Source organism: Diorhabda sublineata, chromosome 4 (assembly GCF_026230105.1).
Source record: "Diorhabda sublineata isolate icDioSubl1.1 chromosome 4, icDioSubl1.1, whole genome shotgun sequence".
NCBI classification, from domain to species: Eukaryota; Metazoa; Arthropoda; class Insecta; order Coleoptera; family Chrysomelidae; genus Diorhabda; species Diorhabda sublineata.
Genome location: NC_079477.1, coordinates 7,538,034 through 7,561,993, shown reverse-complemented (window position 1 = coordinate 7,561,993; position 23,960 = coordinate 7,538,034). Strand labels below are relative to the sequence as shown.

Sequence of the window (23,960 nt, the reverse complement as noted above, 5' to 3'; positions counted from 1 at the left end):
TCTATTATATTCATGTCGAACGTTTTCTTCTTTCTTTCTATCAATCTAGGTTTTGTAATAGAAGTTAATATATATGAGCAGTTCAATTTTTGATAGAAATTATACGCAACCCACGACTTATTTTTTATTCTATCAAGGTATTTATCAACCCTGTGAATATAGAATTACCCGGAGTTCACCATCTTTCAGTAATTGGAAGTAAGGTGCTATGCTCATCCTAGTTTGTTTACGAAAAACGCATCAACAATATGACCGACGCCCAGTTGTCGTATTTGACCGCTAGATGGCGATCGCGTCACAAGGACAAAAATGCAGCCCGCATAACTCTGAACCCCAAGAATAGTGAGCTTCTAATTTTGTGCTAGTCAAAATTTCACAAATGTATTGCACCAATTGAAAATGTTTTGTCCATTTATTTGGTGATTTTTTTAAAAAAATTATTAGATTATGGTGTTATATTCAAAGACCGCTTCGTAGGAAGTATTCACAGAAGATCTGGAATGAATTTCTGGTGGGCAAATCAAATAAATAGATATCACAGTTAATTATTCAAATGGTTTATTTTTGGCTTAAACCTAACATACAAATAAAACACCATTATAATATAACCTTGCTTTAAGATTACATATACAACTTTTTATATAATAAATATAAATAAACATTTTAAACAACTTGGAACAAAAAATAAAACAAAATTTGAAATGTTATGTATGTTGAAGTAACTGGTTTTCATTTCTTATATGAGAATTTGATGTTACATTATATTATTTTCCTACATAAATTCTGAAACAAAAAAATGATCATTAGTTTTTGATGATAGTTCACTTCCACCATTTAGTAAATATTTTAAGAACCTTGAGGGTATGGTTATTTTTTTAATGATTATTATATACACAAGCTCAAGTTGATAGAAGTAAATTATCCCGCAGAAGAAGTATTCACATGTTTATTTTTCCTCACAGAAAACATGTATACATATGATCTGATTCTCACTCAATCTATTAGGAGACTCTACAACTACATTAACTAGGTGATGTCGTAGATCTTTGTACTTTAAAATTATACGCAACTACTTACTTTATTTTGGCATTTATTCTTCCTCTTCTTCCTCATCGTCCTCCTCTTCTTCATCGACTTCTACTTCCTCTTCTTCCTCCTCTTCTTCTGGTTCTGGTTCAATTACAGGTTCTTTAAGATCGTCATCATCATCAGCAGCTTGTTTACCTTCTTCTTCACCTTCAGGTGAATCTGGGTCTCCGGCTTTTTTGCCTGGTCTTTCACCGAACCATTTGGGAAGTTTTGCTAAATAAAAACAAGATCAATTAATTTTTACCCTATGGTGTAGTGTGAAAAATATTTTTATTACTTAATTAGTGGGGTGTAAAAAAATAGTTAAAATGAGGAAGGTGCTTAGGGACGTTTTTATGATGATGTTATTTGTTTGTAATAAATGTATTTATATATAATCAATTGCGGTTTGTTCAAAATTATATGCATAGAAGTTCTATAGTCAAAGTAAGATATTCTAATAGTAAAATAAAAATCAAGGGTTTGTGGTTAATTTGATTCTAAATATTTGACTTTAATAATAACATTAGAAACATGACAGCAAATGGAACTTTAGAAAATCATATTGTTTTGTTTTTCAATCATATGATTTTAGTTTCATTATATGATTCGAATGATTATTGTGTATGTATAAAATTTGCCCGTTGATACTTTTTAAATATATATTTTTAAAATTTCAGTTAGTAAAGGGCATGCAAAAGCCTATAACATGCAAATACTCTCAAGTAATTTTTAAACAGGTATTAAAGCAAATTACTTTTTTGTCTGCCGTCAAATTGTCCATATTTTTCTTTCCAGCTCTTTTCATTAAATTCTTTAATGATTTCTTCAAAACCCTGTTAAAACAAACAAAAACACATTCAAACAAAACAACGATACTTAACGAAAAATCAGAAATATAGTGATTTCAACAAATATTTATCCTCCTGATCCTAGTTATCTAAAGCATAGATTTTAGGCGTGTGTTTGTGAGAGTTTATTTTATAAAAATTTTATAAACTTGGTGTTTATGGAACTCAAGTATTTTTAATAATATGTCTTCACGATTTTGCCGTCTTGTCTGAAAGTCATAATAATAAAGGAATGTTGAAAATTTTATAACTTTCATGTTACATAATTTTATTTAAATTACCAAGAATGATTAGTTTTAACTGTATACATCTAAAAGAACATATTGATAACTTGCAATGCTAAAAATACTGTACTTTACTCCTTTTTATCTATGGCTGATGCATTTACTCCTTTTGTGTATCAGAAGGATATTAGTAGTTTGTTTTATATATATTTTTAAACATTTTTTTGATGTTAATACCTCATTCATCACAATATTTCAAGATGAAATAACAAAAAATGAAATTTAAAAAATAGGACGAGGGACAACAGTACATTAATTGACATTACTCAAAACTTTCAATAAGGACTGTGGACATTTTCAAAAAAACGTACCACGCGGTCTGTTCATAAATTCTTCAATTTTGTTCTTCCAAACTTTTTCCAAGAAATCCAAATAGAGCATATCAAAGCCCTAGCAAAACGTATAATTGTATTCAAAATAATATTATTTATTAACATATAAAAATATATCAAACTGTTCTTGTTTTGTGACAATAGTGTCAATTTAAATTTAAAAGTTGGTTGAATTTTAATTGTATTGATAATTTTTTTGTTGGTATTGAATATATAATATAATAAATATAATATAATAAATATACTTACACCTTCAAATAGATGTTTCTTATCACTGTATGACCTGGTGTCAACACGACGTTCATATTTGGACGCTACTTGAATTTTAGGCTGAAATTAAAAATCATGATTGTCACTATGATAAAAGTTCATGTATTCATGTAAACAAATGGTATACTCGTTTATATTGTAATGAAATATTACGGTAGCAGACTAAAAACGAAATTCTTTTATAATAATGGTGAATAAACATGATGTATGTAGAAAGAATTAGTTATGAAGATGAAGGAATCAACATTAATTTTTAAAATAACAATCATATATAACCCATAAATTGAAGTTGACTCTTACATTGTCACTTCTCTAATCTTATAATTATATATATATATATATATATATATATATATATATATATATATATATATAAAAATAATAAATTTCTTCAATTTCTTAGACCTTTTGATATATTAATGCATCTAAATGTTTTTGATATTAGGTCTCTTCTGTTTCAAATATCATATTTTGATAGAGACTTAAAGAAAAGTAGAAACGTCAAAATTTATCTTTCTTTTAAAAATTATCAAAAAAAAATAATTTTGAAACAGAAGAGACCTAAAATCAAGAACTTTTAAATGCGTTAAAAACATAATATAGAGAAGAAATTAGGAGAGTTTACTCTCAGTGTTTTGTAAAAAACATATCGTAAAAGTACATAATAAAAAATTGACAATCGTTGAAAAAGTCTATAAGAGGCGGAAAAAAGAAGGTTGTAGTTAGCTACCAAAAGTAAATAAGAAACTTTGACGTATAAGTGGTCACTGAAAAATCCTAACGGAGTGTTACGGGAGTAAGTGAATAAAGAAAAATCCGAAAGTGTATATGGTGATTAAAAGATTCTAAGCGGTTAATTAAATAAAAACAAAAATTCCTGAAGTGTGCTTAAGATCCAGTACGAGTTGTCACAGATACACAGATTTCTGAGCGCATAGTGAAAAACATATTGGACTGAAATTTTAGATCGTCATAATAATTAACATAGTTTGACTAGGCATGGATAGGATATCAATTTTTAAAATTTAACTTTACAAATGATGTAAACCAATTTCAATAACCAATCATATAACATTTGCATATTTGTCAAAATTTATTTATATTTTTCAACATTTGTCATAAATGACAGAACTTGAATAACGACAATTTATAATGAATTTCTTTGACTTAAAATCAATACAAATGTTCAGGCTAATTAATCAAAATTTTATGATAGTTTTACACATTACTATAAAATCCAGGGAGAGAAAGTTTTCTTTATGTATAATTCCAAGTATAGCCAATAGTAGGTGAATATATTTATTTTCTCTTTATTTATATCGTTATATTTATATCGTGTTCGATATCGTCACAATTGGCGCCCAACGTTTTTTCAGTTAATAGACGCCTTCGTCGTCGTCGAACATAATATATTTTTATGAAAATTTTGGTATTTGATTGAAGTAAGTTGAATTACTCTCATGTATTCTTTTTTATTTAGTACATCCAGTAATTAGAATCACAATATTCTGAAAGTTGATCTGATGACATGGGAGCTATCTACCCTTCCACTACTGAGCCAGTTGACCATTTCTTTTGAGGTTTTCTACTGTTGTTTGGTTCACATAGTGAATGAATAGTTTATTTGGGCTATTTTATGTTCTATTGTTATGCTTGGAATTTTGATGACATGTTTCACAAATGGTATTTCAAGATTATCATACATGGTGTTATTTATGTGTGATTTATGTTCCATACAACTGTTATTTACTTGTTAATATGGAGCTTATTAGAAACTATGATCGGATCAGCTCGATAATGATCTATCAAACAGAAGTAATTGGCTCGTAACATATTTTTTAGTCTAGAATATTATTACGAACTCGTTCACTGATATAGATTATGTTAATATAATCTAAAGATTGACGGATTTCGCCGGGTACATTATGTTTTTTCCTATAATGCGGAAATTCTTTGTACTGTTTTTATAAGCTGTTTACATTATGTTGTAATTGTTTTCGTAGATACAATTTCTAGAAAGGCTTTTTTACGACATACTAGAATCCAAATAATAAAGTAAACACATCAGAATAGGAAAAACTAATCTGTGTATTTAAATACATTAGATAAGTGTTTAGTAGTATGTGTTAGTGGATAGTGAATAATTTAGTGTATAAATCAATTCCGTAAGTGAGATACACCGTTTGTATAAATAAGAGCCTTGCAATATCGTATATAAGGGTCATCGTTTTTTTGTATTTCTTTAATTTTGAAAGTTATTACTTTCCTTTCAATGAGCAGCATAATTGACAGATTTTTGGGGTTTTGTACTTTTTTTGAAATGATCATAGTTATTGAGAAGCCCTGATGATTTCCATATAAATGTCATGTGTAATTTTCGTTTCAGCTTGGGGCTTGTTATTTGACATAACCACATTGTAAGGTTGCGACAAACAACTTGGGACATCCTGTATATCTTTATCTGCTTTTTCTCCACACGAACAACCTAATTCCACCAATAATTACAGTAACGAAAAATACATTAATGATTGCAGAAATGGAATAAAACGATCTAATATAGAAAATGTTTCATACTTACTGGGTACTTGCCGGTAAGGGCTTCAGGGTCTAGACCCTTCTTCAAAGCTTTGTGTCTCAATTGTTGTTTTTGTCTTTCTTTTAATTCTTTAAGCTGAAATGGAATTATTCTTGTATGAATATATTAATTTACTTGTATTACCTGTATTGACTTATTAGTTCAATATCCAATTTTTGATATATATTTTAGTTTATCCATTTCTTATAATGTGATACATTAAAATATTGCAATTTTATTACACCTATCGTTTAATAATGAATTATACTTACATCATAATCTTGACGTTTCTGCCTTTCTTCCAAGTCATATTTCTCAGTTTCCAATTTAACGATGCAATCCCAAAGCTCTTGTGCTTTTTCACGGAGTTTGTCTACGCTAAGACCGTCGAGAACTAAGGGTTTGATGCGGATAGATAAGGAGATTTTCTTTTCTTCTTCCAATTGTTCCTTAGTCTTGTTCCTTTCAAGTTGAGCGGCAGAGAGGTTAGACTAGAACAGATAACATTTATTGAAATAATATTATTGTAACATTTTGAAGCATTACTAATAATTGCATGCATTTCAACCTACACATACAAATCGATCTTCTGCTATTTAACATCTCGAAGTTTCCAAAATCTTTTCAGATTCAACATTTCTAATATTTACATCGATTCATAAAATATTCCATAATCTTAAATTGTGTCACATACTAGAAAAATTTATAACTTGCAGATAGTTAATTATTAAGGGACTGATAACATGAATCCAAAAAAATTGATTTTTTTTCGATACTTATCAGTTACCACTTATTAGTGTCAGTTAAATCAAGCAAAGCACGATTTTAAGAAAAGTGGAAGGGCCAATCACTTATTGCAGTCATTCCGAGATAAAATGGAAAAGGAAATCATTAATTTTACTGGTCTATTGTGGTGTATTACATAATCCATGATGAGCTGTTTTGCAGTACAGTCTTTAAAATTTTATATCATATTTTAGCAATGACAAAATAAAGCTGTTGATATTTTTTACATACTTTTTCTTTATCTGACGGTTTCGAAATAACTAGAAAGTATAGTAGTTCGAACTACCATAATTTCTGCTTATAAATATGCCCAATATCATTTAGCTTTTGCATGAAATTTTCACTAATTATAGTTCTTTTTTATATTTATACTTTTGCTTCTTTTTGAATAAATTTTTGAAACAATTTTTTTTCCGTTCCTTCTATAATTCGACAAGTTCAGCAAAAAAAAAAAAATTAAAATTCAAACAGTATCATGAACTCAAGTGAATAACTATATTAAATATTTTATTAAGTATACGTATTCAAAAAAAATCGGTTGATGTTGTGATAAACTATGTAATAATCAAATATTTCCTGTACCTAGTTAGGGTGATATGAAGTAAATGGTTGTCGAGTCAAATGAAAATAGAAACACCCACAATATGAACAGTATTCGAGATCACACTACACTTTAAATACGGTTTTTTCTGTAATCGACAATAACATTTTAAAGATCATGTGTTTTTTGTCTATCTCAATCTAATAGATCATAAAATCAAGATCTATGTTAATAATCTATATGATTAATGAATATGGTAACGTTACTTTCCCTTTCAGGTGATTTATATTTCATGACCAGAGCAGTTCAATGAAATTCGTGTTCCAATATTAGAATGAAATCCAAAAAAAGCTAGATATAGTTATCCTTATCAAATTTTAGAAATGTTCCTTCTAAATTCTTGTATCATATCCATTTATCTACTCCCTTATATATTTTCACCCATCAATGCAAAATGGAATATATACAGCTCTGATTTAGACTAGAGGCAGTTTTTAGAAGTTTTAACAACTTTTGAATAAAGAAAATATATGAATGTAGTATAGTATTCCTATATTTATGGCTGTGCCATTAGAAACTGCTAATTCGTCCCGAATCGTTACGCGCGAGCTCCTAAGCATGTTGGCGAGTAAATCTCGTCCACTACGCAGAAACTTCGGCTCGCACGTGTCACGCACGAGTCGAGATACCAGGTACGCCAGTTTAGCTAGCAACTCAGAGCGAGTACACGTTTTAAAGGAAATAGAGCTGCAACATTTTGATACTGAATTGTTTATAGGCAAAGTAGAGAAAAGACTGGCGAAATGGGATTTGGAATCACCCCAGAATTTTGGAACGCAGAGCTCGGAAAGAATTCAATTCAATATTTTCTGATAAAAATGAATCCTAATAGAAAAAGAAAGATATTGATGAGTTATTATATTTATTGATTAGTAACAAACCAATAAAATTAGATCATTTTGTCCTGAATCTGTCATCAAATGCTCGCTCGTTGGTACACTTTTTCTGGACCCAACGTACGTGCAAAATTCGCCCTTTCTGGTCGAGGTCTTAAGTTTTGCCTGTCTTTTGTCAAATAGTACGATTTCTTTGGAATCATATTCGATTCAAATGTACCCGTCGTAGATCGTAAATCGGTCATATCGTTACAATCTATTTATAAAAATAGAAATTCTGCTTTAATTCATTTAGGAGTGATTTATGATGATGTACCTCGAATTTTAATTAATTTAAAAACACAACTAAATTATGATTTTTAAAACAATTGGAGGATGAATTATTTTTAGTTGATGCAATGCGAAATATAATACTAATTCTAGGAGCAACTGGTAAATACATAAAATACATAGAAAACGTAACAAAAGGAGTTAAACATAACAAATGGACTGCCACAAAATAATATAATAAGATTAATTAAACACTTTATTTAACAACCGCTACTAACTAAATAAAATCAAAATCATTGAGCTAAATATTGCCATCGTATATAAAGTAGGCAATTACCTATCATACGTTTAACCCCTCTATTACTCTTTTCTTCTATAAATAGTGTAAAGAACTTTATTGCTTACTGCGGCATCCCTTTTGGTAATGGTAAAGTTAGGTCCTTTGTTTTTGTTCTGGTCTTTAAGAGCCTGCATCATAGCTTGACGTTTCTTCTCGGCTTCCTCAAGACGTTGTCTCTTTTCTTCAATGTCTCTCTGTTTCTTTTCTTCAATTTCACGGATGCGGCGCTCTTCTTCAGCCTGTAAACAAGGATTTGAATATAAAAAAATGCATTCGAGATTTCGTTGCGTATTTAATACCTTCTTGCGTTCCGCCATTTTCCTTTCTTCATCTGCACGTGTAATCTTACGTTTAGCTTGTTTTTCCTTAAGTTTTTTTAAGTCTTCCTCTTCCTTAGCACGTTGCTTACGCCATTCTGCAATATATTCGCGAAGTTGTTCATCAAGATCTGATCTTTTTTGGTCTTGACGCTTGATGAATTCTGGATCTCCCGCTCCTTCTCTATATGAATGAAATAGAGGAATTAAAATATTGTAAGCCATTAGTAACACGATCAACTGTCTTTATTTTTATCAAATTTTGAGAAAATATTTCTCCTGATAATTATAACTAATATCTGAAGTAAGTTCTGTTTTTAAGATATGTATAAAGTCCGTTTCAATAACTCCAATAGATGACTCTATTAGTGATATTTGCGCGCCATAAATTAGTGTTTCACTTGTGTCATAACTATAACTTTAGAAAGTCCAATCCGACTGAAGTGACCATTGTTAGTTTGTTGTTGTTGTGTTTGCTAGTCATATTTGTGGACTGTATTTAAGAATTATTATTATGAAAATTTGTATAACAACTTAAATAAAAGTAATAATTCTGCCGGTATGTCTTGAAAATGTTAGGATTGATAGCGATGACGATAAATGATTCCTTGTTGTTGCTGTTGGCATACAGAACAGGTCGGATTTTAAATTTGAAACAGTTATTGTGAAGAAGTACGGGGAAAGTGAATATCATCTAATTGGAAACTTTATTCTACTACATTACAAATCGAAAATTGTAATAGATTCGTACAAAAAAGCTCTTAAAGAAATTTCTGATGATAAATGGACAGAATTTTCAAGCACATCGACAAAACAAAGAAAAATGTTTAGTGCCAACAAGGAGTAATTCATTAAATGTATCCACACGGCTGATAAGTTAGTGGATAAAAAGTATCAGAAGAAATTTTATTTACAGGTTGCTATTATCCGACTGATGCCTAGCTAAAGAAGAAAAATTGTAATTGATAAAACGCTACTGATTCTTCTGAACAATTAAAATTTTTTGCAAACCTTATAAAATAACATTTTCGAACCAGAAAAGCATTGAAAATGCTTATAGATTCTTTTGGAGTCAGCCAAACCAAGGAAATATAAAATTGTGCATAGTAGAGATCATTTTCTTGGTGAAAGTAGCAGCGTACGGAGAACCTAAGAACCACTTTTGTTAACACGGGGTACATTACAATAAGTGAAGATCAGCTTATGAATATGTACAACAATTATTAAAAAACTAATAAAATAATGTTTGTAATCTACAATATTCGAATATTAAATTATTCAAAAATATATTGAAATTCGTTTGATGTGGAAAATGAAGACAATCACATTATTTTGTAACCCAAAAAGCCCCAAAGTAGGTTTTCTATTTTATAATAGACTCTGTGCTGGTTGAACAATAAACGCAGAATTTACTATTTTTCAGATAATATATAATGTACGAGGCGCGATGACAAATTCGTAGTAGTAATTACTTCTACTACTCGCTGTATTGTATTATTTCATTGTAAAGTAAGCAATGATAATTTGAAACTCAAATATCTTTTTGCGAACTAGAAATTCGTAAATTCCTTCGCGCTTATCTATTTATTTTCTTTTCAACATTAAAGCTTTAGTTGATCGTGCTACAAGCAAAGAATATATTTCACCTTTTTGGAAATAGTATAAATTTAAATTGCGGTATTGATTTATTGGGGAAATATATTCCAAATTTTCGAAAATCTTTTAGCATGTTTCTTAAATTCTGAAAATGTATTTTTTTACTCACGTTTTCAAACAAAAACCATTATTCTGAATAATTACGTAAACGTAAGCGAACTCATACATTTTTTCAAAAAAAAAAAGCAATTATCGTTCGCTTCGTAAAATGTATTAGTAAAAACAAAATGCTGTGACCAAAAATTTTTTGTTAAAATATTTGTAGTTCGTTGAAGCTTTTTGCCGTGTAAAAAACCGAAAAACTTTAATGCAGGCTCGTATATGGGTAGCTGGAAAGGCGTATAATGCATACGTATAACATTTCGTACATATTTTTATTTAATGTATCGTAAATCCCGTTATGGATTCTTTTATTATTGTACCGAGAAGTATTTGAAATCTGGTTTAAAGATATACATACCACTATTGGGATCTTATAACAAGAGATACGTTAACTGACATTAGAAATTTCAGCAAGTGGAAACTAGTATATTTGTGTTATAAACATGGAATTGTATAGCAACCCTCACACGGTGAATCATACATAAACAATTAGATTGTGAATAATGAAGCCTCTACAAACATCATACAAAACGACAGATTGATTGAAGTAACTTTAACTCGATTGACATTGGAACATCAACAAGTGTAGATTTCAATAAGGTCTCTAAGTGAAATTTGTAAAGATAAACCTTGCTTCACCATTAACCTTGCATTGAGCATACGAAATATAATGAATTGATTAGAAAAGTCACCTGTACAGTGATTAAACATTTTTTGCAAGATATCAGCAAACAATACTGACAATTATGAAAATTTCTTTAACATCATATTTATATTGCATGAAAGATCCTATAACCTCTTGAGAGATTAGCCTTAACCAAAATTTGGTGGTTAATCGTCAGTAACATTAGTATTAATATTGGTAATAGTTTCGGTCCTCATGACTTCATTTACAAGATCAAAACAAGAACTATTGAGTCATAATACACCATTAAGACTTCTACTCTTCACTCCACATTACGTGATTGGAGCTCGGATTTCAGAATATATGGAAATCCGCTTGTCAATTAATCATTATACCAGTCCTCAACTTACACCTTCAACTGAAATATAAATCTTCGCTTTGAGAGTCATTCCAAATGATAGCTTAAGACCCGCCTAAGATATTTTGGGCACGTTCAGGTCATTTACGAGATTTTTTACTTTATTTTTCGTGGATGGTATTTGGGATATTCATTATTCGATTTGTATTTCGTTTTTTTTTCTCAAGTGCTATTTTGGCCACTTACTTTCTATCACAATTCATTTTAATATCATATTTTGCTGTTTTCACTGTTATAATCAAGGAAGATTGTCATTGTTGGATTTTAAAATTGGAGACTACGAGTTTCTGCACATACAACAATGAAACTTGTTCGACTAGAGCTAAGAAATATCAATTTAGGGTGACGTGAAAATGATATATGTTGTGTGAAACTGAAAACTTTCAAGCTGTTCATTAGATGTTAAGAAAGTAATTATATTTCTACAGAATTGTGATTTCAATGTACAGGTAGACATCTTTATAATTTTAACCAGTTCATTACCTGGATTGCACTAGTGTGTTCAATAGTTCCAGTTCCCAATAGTCATATTTTGATTGATATAAAATTTGATTAGTTCAAATTTCATAATTAGTCCAAAAATTGTGATGTAGAATGTTTGAGTGAAACCTGAATCTAGAGGAGTTGAGCTCAAAAAGTAAAAATAAAACTATTACATATCATTTGCAACATTCGATTTGTCATACTATAATTTAATAGTCCGTAGAAGAATATTCACAGAATTGCCAAAAAGTTGTAGAAGGGACTTTTACTCAAATCAACTATTTAAATGAACTTTCCACAAAAGCTTATTTTTGATATATGAACAAATGTATAACAACTGTCTGTCTACTTTTTATCAAAATAAATGCTGTGTAGAGAATTTAAAAACATATTAAATATCTTAGAAAGTTTTTATATTTTTTTTATTTTTTGATATGTACGAAAATATTATGCTTCTGGATCGGCTTGAAAGCTGAGAAGCTGCGAACATTAATTTCTACAAAAAACTTACTCGACTTTGGTGGTAGTGGTGGTAGTCCTATTGCGAACGTCACAAGGGGTCAGGGTGGGGTTGGCGTTGGAAAAAAAAGGAAAAAATGAAAAAATATCGAACAATATTGAAAAATTCGATACAAAAAACATATATTTAGGTGAGAACAGAAAACACTAAAACTACAGTTAAAAATAATTAAAAATAAAAAACAAAATAATGAACAAATTATACTACTCTACTAATTTTTACTGAACACATACGATTCTACCAGGTGTATCTTATTTGAAGTACTAGACGAAAAACTTACGTTTTTCTGTAAAATAAAAAGAAAACACAAACAATTAAAACAAGACTAAGTGACTACAAATTTGTGCAGTTCTACAATAATATTTGTCTTATAAGGTTTTCATTTGAACCATACTTTTTGCAAGAATTTCTTTTCTATAATTCCAGGGAGATTTTTATTATAAATTAGTGTAATTTTATGTTTAACATTTCTATTTGGAACAAAGTATGAGACTATGAGATAACGCGTTCTGAAAATTTCATTCTCATTATCACAAAGTTTTAAGCATTTTTCTTCTCATCTTCACTCTAAGTACTTTCCTATAAGTATCTTATTTATTTTCTTCAGATTTTTGCAATGATTTTTGAGAAGTCTGTTTGGTCGTTTTAATTCTGATTACTCTAGTATTTGGTTATTCGCTATTCCATAAGCCCAGTCCTTTTCCTTCTAGCTTACCAAATATTTTTTCAGCCCTTTTTTATCATTAATAGATTTTTGGTTTTAAAATATATAAACCTTTTTTAAAAATGCTCTTTTTCAAATTCTGATTACTCTTCCTAGCATTTGCTTATTCCTTATTTCAGAAGCCCACTCATTTTTCCTCTAGCTTACCAAATATTTTGTTTAGACCTTTTTTATCATTGAAAGGTTTCTGGCTATAAAATATATAAACCTTCTCCAAACATTTTTTTTTCAAATAATCCATAGAATAATTTGAAACATATTTCCTTCAAAATCAAATTTAATATCTAGAAAAAATTGAGAATATAGATATTCTTTATGAATTAAGGAGTCTTGTATTTGTATTTTACACTCGAGCTCTTCGAATAGTGATTGCCGTGTGGAGATGCCTGTGGATCTTGATCTTGAGCTTCTGTAGGTTGTAGTGCTTGGGAAAGACGCATTGGTAGCTGATTCCACAGGCTTGTACTTCTCCAAAGCAATGGTTCCTGATAAATTGAAGTTCTGAGCGTCTGCAGGCGAACTCGGTGTCCATGAGCCTCGTCTGCTTGTCGTGTAGCTCGGAAGAGCATTTGCCGTCGTAGTATCGGTAAAACAGACTCAGTATGTCAGTAAAGACGACACTCCTGTCCCGTAAAACATGACCAAGTCGATTTGGTATTTAAGGAAGCTATACTTTACTAACAAGGTAATTTATCCAAGAGAAATCCAAAAGATATCAGTTATGTGAATTTTAAGCTTACATGGTCTTCAAAATTTACACAAAGGTTCAGAAAACTCTAAAAATTAACTTGGTTGCATTCTTTTGAAATAAAATTATACTGTTATAATGCTCTACGAGTTTATAGTAAAGACATATCAGCTGATATTCTATTAAAATTTTTCACCAGTCTATTCCAGAGGGTTATTAATACCAGAAAAAAATATAAACAGCGTTTTGAGGTTATGCTCAGCTAACGTGGACTTCCAACTGTGAAAGTGATTCGGACTTGAATTCCAATAGTTCAGTTTTGATAACATTATAGTCAAGTGTGTCTTCTTTTTTTATATAAGAGAAAGTAACCAAGTCATATTTTTTCGGAAAGTAAAAATAATTAAGGTTTCTGAGCATATTAATTTAAAACGATTTTGTTTTCTATATTTATGAAGAAAAAGGCGTTAACGAAGGAATAGTGTCTGTGTCTAAACTTTAATCTTAACTTGTGGGAAATCTTAATTTTTGACTTAGTCAACGATATTAAAGTGGTCAATTCAGATATTTTCATGAAGATTTCAGGTCAGATCAAGTTATTATAACTCTATACTTTGTTCCTCAACAGAAATAAAAATATACAGGAATTCGTGGATTTCGTTGTCGTATAATTTTTTAAACAATTATTTCTTACTTAGAACTGCACTTTTAGTTTAAACAAATATAGGTATCTACAATTTTTACACATCAAAATATTAGACTACTATTTCGAATTATTATTATAAATGCTAGTAAATACGGGTAGCTTACAAAAAGTCGACAGTTATGTCTGTTTTTGTTTAGGCATCCCGTAAAGTAACTACTAATATTTTTCTGTTTATTGTTAAAGTTTTTTATAGCTACTTACGTTTCAACGACTTCCTCCTCCTCCTCCTCTTCGCTGAAAATATCGAGATAAAACATTGAATACAAGAACAAAAGATTTTTCGCTGCTGTTAGCAACAAAGCTCAAGGGACCCAAAAATAAAAACATTTTACATGACATGTAGTGAATATTTTTTGTTTCCTTAATTTGGTTCAAATATAGGTTTCAATATGATCTTGGTTGTTGATAAATGTGGATAAAGTTACTTATAAAACTCGAAAGATTCGAAATTCATCTAAAAATATAATGGTCGCTCAAATTAAATAGAATATCATCGTTTTAATGATAATATTAAAAAAATATATCACATGTCATATAAAAAGTATATAATACAAATTTAACCAAAACAAATAGAAAATAGGGAGTTATTGCTTCAAGCTCCTATGGCGTTTTCGTTAACTTTCAACAAGTTTTATGTACTTACGAGTAAACTTCTTCTTCGTCAGACATGGTTAAGGAGATTTAAAAAAACTCTGGAACAAAAATTATTAATTAATAACTGGGAGCTTCGAGAAAAACTACTAGTTGTTCGTATGGTAAACTCGTCAAATAACAAATCGGGGTAGCATAAAAATAAATTGTTCTAGAAAGCTTTTAAAATCTTGGATCCTAGCTAACAATAAGATATATTTTTAGCTTTACTTATGCCTAATTATATTATCTGGCCAACATTCTTTTGTGGCCATTAATTAACGTTAGACTGTATAAAGGACAATTCTAACTAAAACTTACGAATGACGTTGAATCTTTATAGAATTTGTTGTATAAAAATCCAAAAGATATGCATATATTACACTAAGGTTATTTGAATCAGTTTTTTTATTATTACACTAACAAACAGCACCTTACAATCCATTCTATTTTTAATAAAATCAATATTATCACCAACCAATAAATTTATTAAATTCCTTATATAAATTGTGTCGAAAAATACATTGGTCAATCTAAAAGGTGAATCAATAATCGCGCAATGCATCTCAAAATAGTGATAGAAAATTATATCCTGACAGATGTTCACTTACTGAACTCCATTTATGGATAATAAATCTACCAAAGTATTGATAACAAAAAATATCCACAAAAAACGTTTGTTTTTAGAAACAACATATATTGCTGAATATTATCAGTGTGTTATTTAAAAAAATGATTTAAATAACCTTAGCAATCTAAGCATTTCTTTCACCTTTTACATTTTGAAAAAACAAATTCTAATAAAATCAACGTCATTCGCAACAACCTAACCTAACTCAACCCATGAAAATTCGATGTCATTTGTAAAGATCTAACCTAATTTTAAATTGGATGTTTTTCAATTTTAAAAACAATAGAATATCGACAAAGATTAACAGACTCAATATTTATGTCTTTTGTCATTTTGATGTTACTGGCTTTATATATATAAGACAGTTTGTTGCAAGCCTATGAATATATTTTCTCAATTATTTCACTAACAATTATTAATATATTAATCATACAATTATTTATAAGTCATTGAATTTGTTAGTGGAGTGTTTAACTAATTTTCATTAAAGTAAAATCAAAATGTCTTCTGCGGCGATAGTAAGATTTGGATATGCGCCACAAGAATGCTTCATAATGACTTATAATATCACATACATCAAATAATGAGATAGATTCTCATAGTTGAATTTTTGTTGCTTTTAGTTTTTTTTCAACGCCCATTTCGACCCACCTCTTGATATTGCTCTTCGTGAGCGTTATTCATGACGTCATTAGTCACGTTCTTGCAGTGATGACAATCATCTTAGCCTCCATGAAGAACGCCGGAAAGAGTATTTCATGAGCTGTGAAAACTCAGTGGAATACACCAAATAAGTCAATTTGAAAAATGCGTTTGAAATATTCCTACGTTCAAGTTATGCAATTGGAAAGCAACAGCAGTAGATTGCGACTCTCTGTATCAACAACTGAGATCCGTTCCTTTTTTACAATTATATTCTTCTTTTAGTTTGACAGTACCCAACAAATATTAGTCTCTAAACTTCTATAATCAATGAAATTGAGGCGAGGATTAATTTTGTATTTTATTTCAATAATTTATTCAGTATTGGTCTCTAGAACCACATGCCACAATAATCAATAAAATTCAGGCAAGGACTAGCTTTGTACTTTATTTTAGAATTAAAAAAAATTACAGTAACCAAGGAAAAGTCTACCTCTAAGACAAAGTTGCAATCTTTTTAGTCTCAAGAACATATTTATTTGGTTTTATAACTGAAAAATTTGTATTTTGTTTTCGTATTTTTCCAGCTAAAGGAAATAACTTCCACGTTCCTAGTGCCAACAGATATTTTCTTTAGCATTTTATCACCAACGAAATTATTTTTAACAAGGTAAATCTCTCCGTGTCGTGTTGAATAGAAGGTAATCTCGGTTGACAGCATAAATAAATATCTGTAATTAGTAGTAGGTACACGTCAGGGCGATCTTGTGTTTATTTGAACGCTTGTGGTGAACTTACATAAATATTTTTAGCTACTAAACTAAAATAACTAATAAAAAATTTCCGTGTTAAATAATTTTGTTTCCAGAATTCTCTTTTCAGATACAAACCAAATAAAAATTTGAACAATGATGTGAACGTGACTTAAAAATGAATATATTTTAATGTTTCTGTTGACGAAAATAAGTGAAATAAATTTGAGTTTGGACGAGGCAAACGGAGCACCGTGGGTGCCCCAAAAAGATTGCAAAGTGAAGTTGCTTGAGATAGTTGAGACCCTAAGGCCTCAACCAAAGCTCGGTGTAAAGGTTGAATAGATTTTTGTGCAGAGCAGTGTAATCAGTTGGAATCTTATAACACTATGGATGGTCATTGACAATGAGAGTTCTCAAAACCTAGAGGATAATGAGCTAGTTCTTAAACAATTTATTGAACTGTATGAAGCTTTACATATCGCGTATATGTGAACTAAATGATAAGAAACTCATCATACTTCAATACGAGTTGCGATTATGCTTATTGGAGCTAGTGAATTTACAGTTGAATTTCAAATCGTTAAACCTTATACCGGAGGCCAGATATCTTATGGTTACAACCAATCGTTCTAGTACGGATAAACAATTATTTCATTCATCCATTTATAAATAATTTTTGTAATCATCGATTAAAGTGACATATAAATACATCTTTTCTACCAATCCTTCGTCCAACATCGATATTTTGTCAGCCAAAATTATGTCAACGCAAACTTTCATCGTGAAGAAACAAGGTCGTACTGATGCAAAATATTGACAATATTATTGATCGTATAGGGTCTGCTTGATGAGTGATGTATAATGAACACCAGACATGGGTGCATTCTACCTCCATTACTCTTTAATTTGTACTCTGAAGAAATGATCAATGAAGTTTTAGAAAACGCTGATGAAAGTGGTCTTAGTTAATGAAAAAGTTGTCAACTGTATACGCTATGCTGATGATACTGAACTACAAAAATTCATAAATATAATATAGTCTGTCACAATTACGGACTAAAGCTCAATACAAATAAGACTAAATATATGGTCAAAAATGAACAATAAAATGTACAAGAAGAAATTTTATTAACGTACAAATAGGTCTAGTAGAAAAATTAACCTATAGGGGAATCGTAGTAAACAATAAATGGGAATCTAGTACGAAAATACAAGCAAGAATAGCTAGATAGAGAGCAAGTTTTAGAATACTAAAATAAGATCCTTTGCAGTCATGATCTTGATCCATGTATGAGGATGGCCCGATGTAATGTCTTTCTTATGCTGTTATACGGTGCAGAGGCATGGGGGCTCACAGAAAAGACAAAGTTAACTTGTGTCGTTAGAGTTACAGTCACCGAAGTTCTTGAATGCATGAACAAAACTAGTACTTTGGTCATGTTACGCGCAACCTTGCAAATACGATCTGGTAAAATAATGAGTAAGAGAATCGTGGTTGAAAAATCTTCGTTAATAGTTCGGGAAATCAATAACTGAGCTATTTCGCGCAGCAGTAAATACATCAATATTAGTCAATATTATAGCTAATATAGGAGCCAAAGAGCCAGCACGCGAAGAAGAATAATGAACACAAAGGCTAAAGTTCAAGCACGTTATGCGTTAGAAATTCGAAATCATTTCATCTCTTTCCAAATTCCAATAATATATAAATATTGTTATAACGTTATCGTCTATTATAGTACAATTTAAGTTATTTAATAATGGGAGACTGCTGAATGCTCAAAACATTTTTTTATTTTATTTATTTTACCTTTTTTTTTGTTCCTTAAATAAGAATAAAACTAAAGACATTTCTACCTTCCTGTTGCCTAAATCGCGTTTCTTTTATATGGGTTGTTCAAATGTAAGTTTTGATTCCAGTCTCATGGTGATTTTCAAATTAAAAGTAAAATTGTATATTGATATCAATGATCAGAAAATTGAAACCTAATAAACGGTTTCTTAGGCTCACTTACCAATTTTAATACCATAGATAGTTTATCAGTTAGACAAACGGTTGTTGGTATTATTCATTTTGATACTAATAATTATTTTATTTTTCATATTTTTATCATTCACCTATTATTTATTGCTGGAATAATATTCAACTAACCATATCTTACTGTAAATACCATTACAATATAAAATGTAGTGACAAGTTTCGTGAAATATTTTTTAGAATATATTTCGGCGGTTTCAATGCATTGAAAATTGTTATTTTTGGAATCGGTGTTGAGAATAACAAACGCACGGTTGATCCAAGAATAAACCGAAACTGAGGACGTTGCCAAATACAGTCCGGTTAGACGTGACTGGTGTGGTGTAATTTTCATTTATAGCTTTTCTAAAGTTATGTGTACGAGAACAGTATATGCAACAACCTCCCACATCTATCCGTAACATTTTATTGCAAAAATAGAAAAAAGAAAATTTTTTGTCAAAGTATTTGCATTTATACAGATTTGATATTTATACATCACTACATCACGTGCTAATTAGAGTATTTAACGTTTTTTAAGACAAATCTATATTTGATATAATCGTATATGTACACTTTTGTTCATTGAAATAGCTTGTGATAGATTTTTGCAATTTCTTAGCTTTGCAAATATACTTGATATTTGTTGTCATGGTTACCAATATAAAGTTAACTGGTAAGTATTTAAGGAAAAATTGTCTTTATTCTATAATTGATAACCCTTTCTGTCCAGCCATTTTCAAATTTTCACTTAACTGAGGAGGCTTTAAGTTCACTTTTACTTCAACTGAACTCAAATTAATTATTGAATTATCTGCCACTGACAATGACAGTGAAATTAGACAGAGACAGATATAAACCATTAGTAGACAAATTATGATCCATATTCGATTAAAAATTATACACGGTTTTACCTTTATGGTTCTTTCAAATTAAGATTCATGAGCGTCAGCTGGTAGTTGAAAGAAATAAGTTAGTTTACATTTTAAAATTAATTTCAACTCTATTCGTTCAATCTTTCTCACAATTCCACTCAAAAATTATTCTATTTGTGTGCAAATATGTTAAAACAATAAAAGCATTATTAATTCACTGTTTTGTACGTGAAGTATTTGATCTTTACTATCCCTAAGTGCAGTATAAGAGGTGATTTCAAATATGAAAACTTCAATGGTATTTAGTCATTTATAAGATTGTTATTTATTTGAAGTGTAACTTTTAGATCAAATCATAAAATGTTCTTAACATAAACATTTTATTAAAATTATAAGCACTCAAAATTCAGAGGCGATACCTATATAATGATGACCCTTGACCTTATATATCCCTCATTGGTTACGCATTCAGCTTTTCAAACATATTTCTGATAAAAAATTGTTTATTATGATTATAATATGATTATATTTGGATTTATGTGGGCTCTCTTTAATGCCCAAGCATTACTAAAGCCATTTAAAGGAGGAAAGGAGCTAGAAGCACGACATACGGTATCCGCATATTATATCCACTGAAAAGCCTGAAATATGTATTTACCAAAATTTTTGGATAAATTAATAGGGCCGTGCTAATAAGTAATAGATATGGACACCTTAGAGGTCAAGGTTCACATCACTTTGAGTTCAGTTGTTACGTTACTGCAGCTTATTTGGGCATATTTATCTATTGTGATTAATAGCTAAACCTTTTGGAAGAATATTTATTTATTAAATGATCAATATAACCTCGTAATTTGGCTCAAGTTTTATCAATTCTTACTCGCTCTATAAAATGTATAAAATTTTATTCTGTATAAACTGTATCATTAATTTGCACAGCTTGTACACAATTTTATAACCTATACTGTTTTGCACTATATTTACTTATACGAGTATAATCAACTGAAGGAAGGACAAACATGTTTTTCAACTGGATACTGTATTATGCTATATTAAGGAGAGTTCAATATGAGCATATTTCGTTCAATTTATTTAAAAAATATTTTGATACAAACCCAAATCGGTGAAAGACTATTTTAAAAACTAATTTTCAATCAAAGTAGATCTAAAATTGAAACAATTTAGTAGAAGAAATTAAAGGAACAAAAACAATTCGTTTTGAGGTATTCCTAGCCGTTACAACTTTTTAGAATGGAAGCTAATTGTCAGGATTCTTTTACTTAATACCTTAATACCTCATGAGTAATTATGATATTTCCACACTATATACATAGTATCTAATTCTAAGTGACAACTAAATTTGATTTTTTTGAGAACTTTTAATTCAATGTAATTTCGAATATTTCCAGTGATTTTTGGTTTGACTAGTCTCTAAAAGTGATTATTCTCAACAGTATGAAAAGTGGTATTCAATTTGAATATTTGTTTCGTTTTTTATCAATATAAATTTTTTTTTAATTGCCTCATATCTTTCAAACTATTCATATTGGTTAAATTTCTTTAATTCTCATTTTTATTTCATTTTATGGAATTAATTGTCAGAACTATCTTCTCTAATTGTTCGTTTGCAAGTTGGCAAGCGCCAAGTAGACAAAATGAAACTGATAAACAGATAGCCGCGATTTAGGTTTACCAAAGTGACTTCTACATTAATAGAATTGGAAAGTTAAAAGCTTGGAATAGAATATGCAATATTTCGTCAAAAGAACTATGGACAATGGGATAGAAGGAATAGATACAACGCTTGTTCTTATACATTAATTATGCTATTGACTACATTTTGTAGTCGAGATAATTACCAAAAATTCTTGTATCGAAACGTTGATGATATCGCAGGTAGCAAGAGTCAATTACAAAGGTTCAGTCTGTTAACAATGGTTTATTTGTATTGTTTCAATTTTTGTGTGCTTTGTGTCTCTGTTATTTTTGGAAGTATCTGAAATAAGGTATTATTATTTTTGATAACATTTAAGTACCCTGCTAGACAGCTGAAGCTTTAATCATAATTATTATAAGATAGTTCATAAAATTTTTATACGTAGTATAAAGATATGGTTGATTTGATATAGGTTTTAATCAATTCAAATAGGTGTGGTAGATATCAGAGTCTCGAGGGCACAAAAAGGTTAAAGAACTTTCGGAGTGAAATAAAAAAATAAGCCCTAGGGTTGTCCACAAATGACTATTTGGAAAACAATTTCAGAATATAGCAGATAAAATCTTTATATTCAAAGAGAGACAGTTGAGACTAGTGTCTGATATGACCTAATAAAAGTAATAAATAAAAAATTCATCTGCAAGATACGTATAATAGATTAGGGAATTTTTTTAGTTATTTTATGAGAAAATACAAAGAGCTACATGTGCTTTATAAAGAATGGCTCAATGTAAGATATACTGTTCTGTGGTAGATTGTTTTCGTCAAAAATGATTTAATTCAACACATTATTTACAATAAGATATGTTAAATTCATACATTATTATTAGAAGTATCAAATTTCAATAAAATATCCACAATATTAATATTATTCTTTTTGAGAATAACAAAAATAAAGATTCTTAGTGATTGAGCAATCTGGAACTGCTGCCATAAGTTCTATAATTAGACAAAGCTATACGCTAAAATCGGCAATACAATGAGAAAAAATATTTCACATTTACAGGATTTATAAATAAAATTCTGTAATTTAGGTGCCAGGATTACGTAAGGACATATGGTTATTCTTTCTAAATAAATATTAAATCTTAAATTTCCAACCTGTATTGATTCAGGTCAGATATAAGTGGGGTTAGATGTTTTCAGGAAAATTAATGGATAGAGCTACGCAATAGATTTGACTTTTTGAATAATACTGAATTTTTTCACATCATTTGTCAGCGTCTATCATATTTGATTGGAACACTATTTTCATAAATTAATTAATGAATTTTGATAGATAGATAATGAAAGCTACACAGAGTTTGGAATAAATTTAATAGAAGGAGCATTACGATTTACGTCTTACGTACTCAACTGTAACATTTTTGATTTTTTTTATAGTAGAGGTAATGTTGCTGCTCATATACCACTTAATCTACGGTTTTTTAATATATAATTTATAAACGTACAAATAATTCTCATTGTATTTGAAAATTGAGTGAATATAATATTATACAAGGAGTAGAAGGAACCAGTATAGTATTGAATTACAGTTAACTTTGTTATCCGCTGGTTGAGTTCGTATCTAACAAAGAATTTGCAATTAATTCACTGGTTAATTTCACATACCTCTTAGGAAACCTTGTTGGAGTTATTATGGTGAAAATTTAATTTTTCAACCCAGTGGAAACCTATTTAATAATTCCCATATTAGGCGTTTCCTAACTATTGTCAGTTAATAATCGCAATATCAACATGTACGAATAAAATATTTTAGAAATATTGTATAATACGGCGAAAAGAATGTGGATTAATTGAGTTCACTGATTTTTCAAACGTTTGAACATGAGATAAAAATAGATTAGTTGCGTTTATTATTAGAACATCAGAATTTGAAAAACGTTATTTATATTTAGATATAGTTTTGTATCATCTATGGTAAGATTCGCTTAAAACTATAAACGTTTGAAGTGACAATGATCACTGGTTCACCTAAAAGCACATTTAGCACAAAAATTGGAGTAACTTATAATAAAAACATTTTTGTAGTGTGAATTAAAAGTGGTTTGAACGGTTTAAAGGTTTCGCTACTTACTTTTGATGACAAAGAGGTCCAGGAGCACCACACAACTCAGGGAGTCCGCAGTGACTGTCTATTTTCTAGCTCGGATTCCCAGTGAAAAGCTAAATATGCGCGCGCATACTCCTACATCGACATTTTCTGGCAACGATTTTTATTTAGAAAATACTAGTTTTACG

At 29.6% G+C, this 23,960-nt stretch overlaps 1 protein-coding gene across 4 annotated transcripts; it reads right to left on the bottom strand.

Moving 5' to 3' along the window:
* Positions 1–541: 541 nt before the first annotated feature.
* Positions 542–23,857, bottom strand: LOC130442441 (troponin T). Of its 4 annotated transcripts, none has more exons than XM_056776554.1 (12): positions 23,797–23,850; positions 15,096–15,144; positions 14,654–14,686; positions 12,326–12,352; positions 8,513–8,714; positions 8,279–8,452; positions 5,653–5,871; positions 5,384–5,476; positions 2,785–2,865; positions 2,515–2,593; positions 1,078–1,302; positions 542–783 (listed from the first exon to the last, which is right to left on the bottom strand). In XM_056776554.1, the coding sequence occupies exons 2-11, from the start codon at positions 15,119–15,121 to the stop codon at positions 1,091–1,093; spliced, it is 1,146 nt and encodes a 381-aa protein (XP_056632532.1). In that variant the 5' UTR covers positions 15,122–15,144; positions 23,797–23,850; the 3' UTR covers positions 542–783; positions 1,078–1,090. The 4 variants fall into 4 exon arrangements, with proteins under 4 accessions (XP_056632532.1, XP_056632531.1, XP_056632534.1 ...); XM_056776553.1 differs by lacking the exon at positions 2,515–2,593 and adding an exon at positions 1,826–1,904; XM_056776556.1 differs by lacking the exons at positions 12,326–12,352; positions 14,654–14,686 and having other exon boundaries at positions 23,797–23,857.
* Positions 23,858–23,960: the final 103 nt, after the last annotated feature.